This window comes from Varanus komodoensis, unplaced genomic scaffold (assembly GCF_004798865.1).
Source record: "Varanus komodoensis strain SLA01 unplaced genomic scaffold, ASM479886v1 scaffold69, whole genome shotgun sequence".
Classification (NCBI taxonomy): Eukaryota; Metazoa; Chordata; class Lepidosauria; order Squamata; family Varanidae; genus Varanus; species Varanus komodoensis.
Genome location: NW_025336334.1, coordinates 3,181,319 through 3,193,678, shown reverse-complemented (window position 1 = coordinate 3,193,678; position 12,360 = coordinate 3,181,319). Strand labels below are relative to the sequence as shown.

General features: G+C 43.9%; 1 protein-coding gene across 2 annotated transcripts in view; it reads right to left on the bottom strand.

Annotated features, from left to right (window-relative positions):
• The window catches only part of FBLN1 (fibulin 1), a 119,328-nt gene that overhangs the window by 78,976 nt on the left and 27,992 nt on the right, over nucleotides 1–12,360 (bottom strand). For both annotated transcript variants that reach the window (XM_044450842.1, XM_044450841.1), the window contains exon 3: nucleotides 7,740–7,872. In XM_044450842.1, coding sequence (XP_044306777.1) covers nucleotides 7,740–7,872 — 133 coding nt within the window. The remainder of the gene's footprint in view (nucleotides 1–7,739; nucleotides 7,873–12,360) is intronic.

Sequence of the window (12,360 nt, the reverse complement as noted above, 5' to 3'; positions counted from 1 at the left end):
CTTATGGTCCAGCTTTCACAGCCTTACATTGCAACTGGGAAAACCATAGCCTTGACTATACGCACTTTTGTTCACCAGCATCAAGAGGCTCTTTAGTTCCTCTTCACTTTCTGCCATGAGAGTGGTATCATCTACATATCTGAGGTTGTTGATATTTCTCCCAGCAATCATAATTCCAACTGGTGATTCATCTAGCCCCACTTTTCTCATGATGTGCTCTGCATATAAGTTAAATAGGTAGGGCGACAGTACACAGTCTTGCTGAACTCCTTTCTCAATTTTGAACCAATCAGTGGTTCCGTGTCCAGTTCTCACTGTTGCTTCTTGACCCACATATAGGTTTCTCAAGAGGCAAATAAGATGGTCTGGTACTCCCATCTCTTTAAGAACTTGCCACAATTTGTTGTGAACCACACAATCAAAAGCTTTAGCATAGTTAAGCAGAAGTAGATGTTTTTCTGGAACTCCCTAGCTTTCTCCATGATCCAGTGTATGTTGGCGATTTGTTCTCTAGTTCCTCTCCCTCTTTGAAATCCTGCCTGTACTTCTGGTAGTTCTTGGTCCACATACTGCTGGAGCCTAGCTTGTAGGATTTTGAGCATAACTTTGCTAGCATGTGAAATGAGTGCAATGGTGCGGTAGTTTGAACATTCTTTGGTATTGCCCTTCTTTGGGATCGGAATGTAAACTGACTTTTTCCAATCCTGTGGCCACTGTTGAGTTTTCCAAATTTGCTGGCATATTGAGTGTAGCACTTTTACTGCATTGTCTTTTAAGATTTTGAATAGCTCAGCTGGAATAATGTCACCTCCACTAGCTTTGTGGTTGCTCAGACTTCCTAAGGCCCATTTGACTTCAGATTTCAGGATGCCTGGCTCGAGGTCAGTGACCACCCCATCGTGGTTATACAAACACAGAAACGGAACGTGTCAGAAGGGGTCTCCCGGGCCATCTAGTCTGACCTCCAGCACCAGCCAGCTTCGTTCATGACATACTCACCATGTGCACGTCCAGCCTATCCTTGAACACCCAGAAGCTCTTTCTTGCATAATTCTTCTGTGTAATCTTGCCACCTCTTCTTAATCTCTTCTGTCTCCCTGCTATTTTGGTCTTTTATTATGCCCATCTTTGCATGAAACGTTCCCTTCGTATCTCCAATTTTCTTGAAGAGATCTCTGGTCCTCCCTATTCTATTGTTTTCTTCTATTTCTTTGCAAAGTTCATTTAAAGAAGGCATTCTTATCTCTTCTAGCTATTCTCTGGAATTCTGCATTCAATTGGGTGTATCTTTCTCTTTCTCCCTTGCCTTTCACTTCCCTTCTTTCCTCAGCTAGTTGTAAAGATTCCTGAGACAGCCATTTTGCTTTCTTGCATTTCTTTTTCTTTGGGATGGTTTTAGTTGCTACCTCCTGTACAATGTTGCGAACCTCCATCCATAGTTCTTCAGGCACTCTATCAGATCTAATTCCTGAAATCTATTTGTCACCTCTACTGTATATTCATCAAGGATATGATTTAGGTCATACCTGAGTGGCCTAGAGCTTTCCCCTACTTTCTTCAATTTAAGCCTACATTTTGCAACAAAAAACTCATGATCTGAGCCACAGTCAGCTCCTGGTCTAGTTTTTACTGACTGTATAGAGCTTCTCCATCTTTGGCTGCAGAGCACATAGTCAATCTGATTTCTGTGTTGACCGTCTGGTGATGTCCATGTGTAGAGTTGTCTCTTGGGTTGTTGGAAAAGAGTGTTTGCTATGACAATTGTATTCGCTTGACTTAATTCTACCAACCTGTGCCCTGCTTCATTTTGTACTCCAAGGCCAAACTTGCCTGTTATTCCAGTTATCTTTTGGCTTCGTACTTTAGCATTTCAATCCCCCATGATGAGAAGGACATCATTTTTTGGTGTTAATTCTAGAAGGTGTTGTAGGCCTTCATAGAACCGGTCAACTTCAGCCTCTTCAGCACCAGTGGTTGGGGCATAGACTTGGACTATTGTGATGTTGAATGGTTTGCCTTGGATTTGAACTGAGATCATTCTGTCATTTTGGAGATTGTATCCCAGTACTGCTTTTCCTACTCTTTTATTGACTATGAAGGCTACTCCATTTTTTCTGATGGATTCTTAACCGCAGTGGTATACCTGATGGTCATCTGAATTAAATTCCCCCATTCCTGTCCATTTGAGTTCACTGATTCCTAAGATGTCGATGTTCAGTCCTGTCATCTCTTGCTTGACCACATCCAGCTTGCCTTGATTCATGGATCTTACATTCCAGGTTCCTATGGTGTATAGGTCTCTGCAGCATCAGACTTTCCTTTCACCTTCAGATACATCTCAACTGAGTGTCCTTTCGGCTTTGACCCAGTCGCTTCATTCTTTCTGGTGCTACTAGTACTAGCCCTCCGCTCTTCCCCAGTAGCATATTGGTCACCTTCTGACCTGAGAGGCTCATCTTCTGGTGTCATATTTTTTTGCCTTTTGGTACTGCCCATGGGGTTTTCATGGCAAAAATACTGGAGTGTGTTGCCATTTGCTTCTCCAGTGGATCACGTTTTGTCAGAGCTCTCTGCTATGACCTGTCTGTCTTGGGTGGCCCTGCACAGCATAGCTCATAGCTTCATTGAGCTACGCAAGCCCCTTCGCCATGATAAGGCAGTGATCCATGAAGTAGTTCAGTGGTTAAAAAGTGTCAAATAAAAGCAGCTGAGAAAAGACCATTCTTCAAGGCCTGTTATACGTTGGCTTCCTTCTCCTGCCTTTGTGGGGCTCCCCATTATATCTGAACCATTTTGGAAAGATATCATTGACAACATTACATTAGTCTTGTCCTTCAAGTTCTCATTAAATCACTTTATGGTGGAAGAATTCCTTCAATTTGAGCCTCCTGAACAACCATGCAATGGATTGCCAGAGTGTCACTTGCAGCAGAGCATATTATTTTACAGTTCTGCAACTGTAATTATAAATAGGGTTGGAGACCTTTTAGATATCCATTAAATAATAAATCCTATATTTCAGGATGGGCATGCCAGAGAAATTCAATGCAATTTATCTGCTTTTTTTATAATTGCCTTCTAATTGAATATTAATCTTTTACCGGAATCCCATCCATGTACAAAAGAAGCCCTTTCCCACCTTCTTCCTTCTACTAAATTAATGTTTTCACATGATAAAAAACTTATTATTCAAGAGATCCCAAGGAATCAATAAGCCAGATCCAGGTTTGATTACAAGGGAATATTATTGTGCATAAAGTACAAGTTAGCTAACATAGGAAAGGGTTTAGCAGCAAGTCCCTTGCAAAGTTCAGCATGAACTTGCCAGCAAGGCAAGCATCAATCAGCTGGAAGAGAGGGTCAGCAAAGCTGCTTATGAGACATCAGTGTCTGAACAACACACAAAGGGAATTTCCAGCTTATATAGGTTACATGTTTACAGCAAAACTACATCAAAGCATCCTCAGGGAGCTTGATAATATTGCTTAATAAGGCAGCGTTGACACTTATAATCTTAAAGCAGGTGAGGCATGTTACACAGTTGCCAGGGCAAGGCAACCCAAAATGTAAGGAGTTTCCCATCCTAGCCAGTCAAGGTTTCTGATGTAAGGGTCTTATTCCCACTTTCTGTGCCAAAATAGCAGGATGAAATACCATAAGCTCATTAAGCTAATCATACAACAAAGCAAGGTAAGTAGAGTTCAGCACTTTATTTATGCTAAGCAAGGCCGATACTTTGGACCCTAGAAACTGTGGCCTGTATTCTACAGCACAGGCCCAATACAGGGCCTGACAAAACAGAAAGCCAAACTATTATCTTTCCTTGACTTAGCCTGTACTTTGCAGATCTCTGTTAAGCTCCTCTTCATATTCATGGAATAATACGGGAGAAAGACATGGCCACATATTACATCAACAGTGACACGAAACAGCATTTTACTTTGCAAAGAAGTATGATATATATTTTTTGAAATTTCTTTATTAGTAAATCTTCAGCTAAGTACCTCAGGGCAGCTTACACAACATAAAGAATCATATTTGTGGGGGCAATGTGGCCAGCTAGGCTAAAGATATCTGGAATTATTCTGTGGATGTTGGAGAAAGACGGAAGGAAACTCTGACCCCAGTTACAGGCCCAAGAACCAAGAACACCTGAGGGAGGAAAACTGGGTTAACTGAGCCTCAGGGGAAGCAGGAAAGGTGCTTCCCCTCCCTGCAAAGACCAGCTGCATTGTACAACCGTACGAAGCAGCAGGATGATTTGGCTCCAGGCACAGGGCATGGAGCTGCCAAGTACTTCCACCACCCCAGCAGGAACAGCACCAAGGGAATATCTGTCAGGCCCACAAGAACGGAACCAGATACTCAAAACATGTCATGATTCTCAAATAAGTATTGTGCAGTATGGAATACTTCCCTACCCACCAATGCAGTCAATCCCATGAATGTGAACACACGCACACCCCATTCCCTGGCTGCCCAGTATAGTGGCCCTGTCTCAATGAGCTCCAACTATCCACGTTCCCACCAGGACTCAAGGCTGGACAATCAGCAGCTGAAGGTACAACAGAGGAGCTAGTAGAGCTGGAGCCCACAAACAGCCCAAGTCACGTTCAACATAAGCAACAGTCTAGATCATGGGTCCTCAAACTATGGCCCGCCACGCTCATTTGTCTGGCCTGCCCCAGAGTTTTTGGACTCGCTCAGAGAAAACGATCTCTCAGCGAGTCCAAAAGCTCTGAGCCGGTGCAGGCATTCTTTGAAACTGAGCAGAGATCCGGCACACACGCCTAATTGTAAAAGCTCAACTGCATGTGCGCCAGCTCCCCCCCACCCCCACCCCAATTGCATGCATATACAGAGCAGGAATACAGAGTAAGAAACAGAATATAACTTTTTAAATCTATTTTTAAGTATGTGAGCCACGTCCCTGGGCTGTGGGCCAAGCCATGGCCACTTCGCCAAACCCAGGGGAGGACAGGCTGAGGCAGAGCAGGGCCGCAGCTCCTGCAGCTCTGCCACAGCCTTCACTGGGCAAGCCGCCGTCATCGAGTGGCTGCCATGCTTCCCCCTGAGGTGGGGAGAGGTGGGAGGCACCCCATGGCCAGTCGCAGCCCTGCACTTGCCTCTCTGGCCTCCTGCTCTCGCTCCCTCAGAACCGGGGCAGTGGCGAGGACTATAATTTCCATCATGCCCAACCAGCACGGCCAATGGAAGTTGTAGTCCAACTCATCTGGACAGTACCAGTTTTGGCAAGGTTGCACTTAAATATGGTAGTCATTAGCTCTGAATCCAAATACAGCCATTGTGTATTGTGGGAATTGTTCTGGGCTGACTTGCTTCAAATACTAAAAGTGGCATTAATAGTATTATCCTTGGTATTTTTGCTTCCTTCTTTGTAAATGCCAGTTGCAGTCATCAGCTGCATTATGCAAAATACTATATTTAGTGCCTTGGTTGTGATGTAGCTATGTCCCTTGAATACAGACATGCTCTTCCCCACCTCATTTTGGGCTTCTGCTGAAGCCCAAGGGAGTGAAGCAAACATTTTTTAATTAATTTTTAAAATTTTAATAAATTTTTAATGTGCAGTTTGTATAGGAATTTGTTCATATTTTTTTCAAATTATAGTCTGCCCCCTCAACAGTCTGAGGGACAGTGAACTGGCCCCCTGTTTAAAAAGTTTGAGGACCCCTGGTCTGGATAAAAGGTGTTAATCAAAAGAACAGTCAAGTCTTAGCCAAGGTCACTCACCCAGCAGCATTCACAGGAAGCAGCATTCAGAGGTACTGCTGCTACACCCAGCAGCTGTAGCAGACTGGATTTAGGGTGAAATACAGGTATTGTTCCTGTAGAGGTCTGAGCATCCTCCTTCAGTGGGGCCTCTAACTCTTTCTCCTCAGAGGAACCTTCTGACGGGGACCTAGGGAAGCATGGCTGAATAGGGCTCAGACACTAAATGCAATGTGCATATGCTAGAAGTGGGACCTGTGAGCTTACTCTTCTTCACACGAGAGACTGCATGGTGGGAAGAGTAGCATCCAGTCTGGACCATTAACCTGCACCAATTTAGATTGCTTTGCTTGATCTATTTAGTTAATGTCACCCTCCTCCATGGCTTCCAAAATTAGCCTAGATTCTGCAGGATGCATGTTGACAGCCCACCTTTGTTCCTAATTGTCAGACTTTATTTCATCTTGTGCATCTTCTCTTTTAGATCAGGGGATAGGCAGAAAGTGTGATCTACTGGCAAAACTCAAGGTAACTTGAAGCAGATCAGCAAACCTTTCTGTTTAATAACAACAGAATAATTTCTTCCTAAATTAGTACTGTAATCAAGAAAGTGCTGGCAAGCTTCTTCTACTGCTGAAAACAAAAACGGGCAAAGCATCTGTTCAGGGACACCTTGTCCTTCAATTCCATATCTGCCTTCCTGAGCCACGATTCTGCACCTGATTCTGAATCCCAGTTTCCTACTGAAGACAAAGTAGATCCTGCAGGTCTTAATTTCTAAAGCTCACCCTTTAGAAATTAAACCTGAGGACAGTGTGTGTATCTTTCTTTTGATTTATTTACAGTGCCTGGATACTCTAGCAAGTATAGAAATAGCTGGTGAAATCTGAATGAAGGACTTCCAGTACCCAAGTAACTTCTAGGCACTATGCTATCTCTCTGTGTGGGCATGTGTGTATAGCAGTTTTTGTGAATTGTAGCAACATTTACAGATACACTTGCCATGACATACATCTTTACCTTGCATGTAAATGAGCCATTATATTCTGCTACACACAGCATTTTTGTACACAGTCCATAATTCCCTGTGTTTGAAAAAGTAGCTGGAGGGCATTCCTTGTCATTTCAGGAATTGAAACTTAGGCAGTTCTGTAACTCTTTCTTCAAGAGGCACACAAGGCATGTGGAAATATAACTGAATGAGAATATTCCCAACCCCACTCAGCTCCACTGGCCACTGTGTTTTGCAGTGCACTAATGTCACATGACATCTGAAGATGCCAGATATTAGATTTGTTGATTGCATTTATATCCTGCCTTTCTTCTGTGATGGCATTCTAGACAGCATGCATAGTTTCCCACCCAGACTCTGACCAGAGCCAAACTGTCTTAGCATCTGCTAGGTTAGGGCATCATGCAACTTCCATGCCCTGGAACAAATTCTGGGACAAAGGAGATTTAACGCTGTCTTTGTTGGTGGCAACGAGACATCTGCTGATTCAATTAGAGTCAGCATTTTAAAAAGTATGAAACTTAATAAACTCAACAGTTGGCAACATTACCAGTGATCAAATATCAGCCATTTCAAGTGGCAAACATCACACTAAGAATGTGTGAAGGTCTATCCACTAGATGGCTCTTCTTGGCTAAAGTGCACAGTTCTAACAGAAGCTGAACAACGTCAGAATATACAAGACTGTGTAACATGTTTCAGGGCACACATTGATTTCACAGGACACATTGGCCAAATTCCAGGGAACAATGAGTACCTCTCAAAGGCCATGCACTGCAAAAGAACAGCAATGTACCACTACCAATAATAGGCAAGGTCTCTTCTGCCCTTCTCCTTCCCAGGAAGGCCAGAGTTGTGGGCTCACAGTTTGAAAACCAACAAAGCAAAGTGAAGGAAACACAGAGCAGTGTGCCCGAGAGGCAACAATCCAAGTGTTCATTCAGTGTGACAGGGTTTATGCCAAATGGTCCAATCAGCACATCTGAACTCTCACCTTAATGATCTTGTCTTCGCAGGTGGAATTACCTTTGTGCAAGTCACAGTCTTCTTGCTTGCTGGCAATGGCGATTCCAGTGGCACAGTGCAGTTCCTCCAACTGATTGAGACAGCACTGCTCCTCGGCTATGCTAATGTCCATACAGAGAATGGAAATAAAGAATTTTAGGTTAAATAGACAAAGGCAAGGTTAATATCTTTATATAGGGATATTCAGACCAAGCCAAAATCCTATTGTTACTTGGATTAAATATATAGTTATAGTTGATCCATTGGATGATGTAGCTTCCCCTAGAGGTACTTTATCCAGCCACCCTGGCCTCCCAGAGGTCATAGTGTTACCTCTGCAATGAACTGAACAACAACCATGATTAGTTTTAAACTAGGCATGGTTATTTCAACAATGGTTAATGTGGTTATTGGGTAACTTTGGGTGACACACTGATTCTCAGCCTAACTTCTCAAGATTGTTGTGACAGTAAAATGAAAAGCAGGAGAATTATGTAAGCTGTCTTGGATCCCTCACAGGAAAAATGTAGGACATAAATATAATGTAATGTAATAAAGTAACATTTGAAACCTACTTGTCACCATGGGGTAGTATCCAACTGTGTGACAGTACCAACATACACTTGTGTAATGGAACCATCATTTGCAGGGACAACTGGAAAAAGAAGCATATGCTGCCAAAATGTAGCTTTTAGGCAGCAAATTGTTGTCGACCCCCCCCCCGCCCGCCATTTCTTACATTGTGAATCAGCAAGTTTACACTACTACAATGTCATAAGCCCTAATGCTGTAGCACAGCTAGATACTACCCATAACCTCAAGCTCTGCTACAAAGGTAATTGAGATTAATGCTCAGTCAGGGCACACTCTGTGCCAACTATAATTACAGCTGAGAAGGGAAGGGTGGAGAAATTTCAGAGGAATGGGACAGAGTGATACAAAAGTCTGGAGGTGCTCCTGATCAAGAATCCTCACATCTCTCCTAAGCAAGTTTTCATTCAGCTTTGAAGTTAAAGCTCAATGATAGACTGAATACTCAGACATACCGCTTAACTTCATTCAAGTAAAATAAGCCATAGTTAAGCATTATGGCTTCACAAACTGTTTTTTCCCCAACACTCTTAAGCTGTTGCCTGTATTAATTTTCCCAAGTAACAAATATAGCTAGAGCTTGATTGACAGATTAAGAGGTCTCTAAAGAAACAGAGCTGGGTGCTTTTATTTCACCTCTTTTTTATATTTACAAAGACACAAAGCCCTGCATTCCTGTTCACTATTTCAATATTTAATTCCAGAACTCTTCCAAAATATTGAACTCCAAAAAGAATAGATCTTTTCTATTTTCCTGTCCGGAGAGTACATATTTAATTCCTAATAGCATTTGGAGAGTTCTCCAAATTTTCTTCTCATTTATTGCAATGCAAATCATTAAAAGTGCAAGTTGGATCTCTCCAACTTGAATCCAAATTCTTGGATCAAGAATTTCTGCATTTAGTGCCCATCTAGATTTCACCAAAGAACCCCAGTCCCCCACATTCTCATTTCTATCTTCCGCTCTAGAAAATAAGGATGTACACATTTTCCATGTTAAGAATGACCTAAGTAAAACACCTTTTAAATACTATAAAGCATAATTCAATAGCAAGTCAAAACAGGCAACAGTAACAATCACCAGCTAAGCTACATATGGCTTCCAGACCAGCCTTTCTCAGCCTGGTGCTTTCCAGATCTGTTGGACTACAATTCCTATCATCTCCTATCAGCCAATAATGTTAATGGATTAGAGGAGTTATAGTGGACCCAAGTTTGAAAATGCTGCTCCAGACAGGCGAAAAGCAGTATCATTTCAGAGAACCACAAGAAACAGCTCTAAAGCAAGTCAGCTCCACCACCCGAGATCCCTGCAGACACAAAGGCCTGAGCCTGAGCCTTCACATACAATGTTCTGCTCCTGGGCTCTTGCCCCCCTAAAACACTAGCTGATTATTTTCTTTAAAAAGATTTCCCACCTTTCTGCAAGGTGAGGGAAGAGAAACATTCTGACTGTGTGCTTCAGCCAAATCCTGCCTTGTCTGGGTCTTACAGGCTGAAAGCATGAGAATTATGTAAGATGTCTTGGGATTTTTTGGTCTGGACATCTTGATGGGTGACTGTGTGAGCAGCACAGAGGAAAGCAGGGTGGAACAGCTGCATCATCAGCACACAGCTGATTCACAAGAAGCCAGAATTCTGCTTTATAATTTGGTGCATGTGTAGCCAATAGCTCCTCCTGTGAATAGTTCAGTCATTTCACACAACTTGGAAATAACTAGAAGAAAGGGTGGGTAATAATGCACAGTGCTTTCAACACAGCTGAGAGGAAAGAAAAGCAAGTATGGTGCCTTGAGTTTGAAGCCCCTGTGTCATATGTCATTCCATTTGACAACTGGTTGGATAATGTTGTAAATGAAGTACTTCAACTCTTGAAATATGCTGTACAAATACTATGAATGACATACATTATTTGCTTCCTCCTAGTCCATGAGAAGATTTGGAAGGTGAGGAAAGGGTAAATGTGTCAGGCAAGGAAGGAGAAGCCTTCTATTCAAAGCATTGCTAAAACACTGCAAGAGGTTAACATGGTATTCCAGCCTCTGCCTGCTAGAATGCTTCCCACTTACCACTGGCATTACCCCTGGGAGCAGAGGGCATGTGTAGGTGCTAGCTCTCAGGGATTTTTGCTGCTTAAGAGATGTCATTCATTCCTCTTCATAGAAACATAGAAACAGAGTGAGTCAGAAGGGGTCTCCCAGGCCATCTAGTCTGACCTCCGGCACCAGCCAGCTCCACTCACGACATGCCCACCAGGTGCATGTCCAGCCTATCTTTGAACACCCTCACTGATGGGGCCTCAACGACCTCTCATGGAAGCCCATTCCACACCCTCAGGATCCTAACTGTTAGGAAGTGCTCCCTGGCATCTAAATGGAACCTTGGCTCCCTGAGCTTTGTTCCATTGGAGCACGTCCTGCCTTCCTCTGCAGGGGAGAACAGGTCTCTACCCATCTCCATGTGACATCCCCTCACATACCTGTATGTCACCAACATATCCCCTCTGAGTCTCCTTTTCTTCAGGCTGAAGAGACCCAGTTCCCTCAGTCTCGCCTCATACCCCATCCCCTGCAAACTGGCCACCAACCTTGTGGCCCTACACTGCACTGACTCCAACCTGGCTATATCCTTTCTGTAATGAGGGGCCCAAAACTGAGCACAATACTGCAGTTGCGGGCGCACCAGAATCATACTAGAGTGGTAGTAATACCTCTCTTGATCTAGAAGCCATACTTCTGGCTATGCAACCAAGGGTGGCATTCGCCCTCTTGACCACCGCATCACACTGCTGACTCAAGTTTAGCCTGCAGTCAACCAGTACCCCGAGGTCCCTTTCACAAGTGCTGCTCCCCAGCCACTTGTCACCTAATCTGTACTTATGACAGCTATTCCTATGCCCCAAGTGCAAGACCTTGCACTTAACCACATTGAATGCCATCCTGTTGTCTCCGGCCCACTCCCATAGTCTGTCCAGATCCTTCTGGATCTCAAGTACCGGCTCCTCAGTTGTGGCCACTGCTCCAGTTTTAGTGCCGTCTGCGAATTTGATCAGCAGACAGTTCACCCCTTCTTCCATGTCGTTAATGAAAAGATTACACAGGATCGGCCCCAGGACAGAGCCCTGGGGGACCCCACTTGTTACTGGCCTCCATCCCAATGATTTTCCGCTAATGGTTACCTTCTGCTTTCGGTCAGTCAACCATGCCCTAATCCACTGGACAGTGCTTTGGTGTATCCCAAAACTCCTCAGTTTCTCCACCAGGATATCATGGGGCACTTTGTCAAAGGCCTTGCCGAAATCCAGGTATACTACATCCACTGCATCCCCTCCATCTAGCCACCTCGAAACCTTGTCATAGAATTCCACAAGGTTTGACGGGCAGGACCTGCTTTTGCGGAAGCCGTATTGTGTGGCCACCAGCCTCCCTTCCCTATCTGGCATCACTAGATTATTATGAGCCTTTCCATTGATTTTCCTACAATGCATGTAAGACTAACAGGTCTATAATTCCCCATGTCCCTTCTACTACCCTTTTTGAAAATTGGGAGCACTGATGCTACCCTCCAGTCCTCTGGAACTTCTCCCGTTCTTCACGAAGCCTCAAAAATGAAGGCTAGCGAGCGTGAGAGAACCCCTGCCAACTCTCTAAGTACTCACGGGTGTAACCCATCAGGGCCTGGAGCCTTTGTAATGTCCAATGCCCTGAGGAGCCCCTCGACGTCAAGGGGGGTGACTCTAATCTGTGCCCCTAAGTCCCCAGCCTCATCTAATCTCCTATGCGGATATCCCCCGTCCTGCTTTGAGGAGAATACAGAGGCAAAATAGGTTCTTGATGTGAGCCGCCCCACTTTGTTGAGGCTTTGTTGAGATGGGGGCGGCATAGAAATGTTTTAACTAAATAAATAATAAAATTTAGCATCTGTGCCTTTTCCCTCATATCAGTCACTGGATCTCCTTCCTCCTTATTTAGTGGTCCCACCACTTGTCTCCCCTTCCTCTTCCTATTTACATGCTGAAA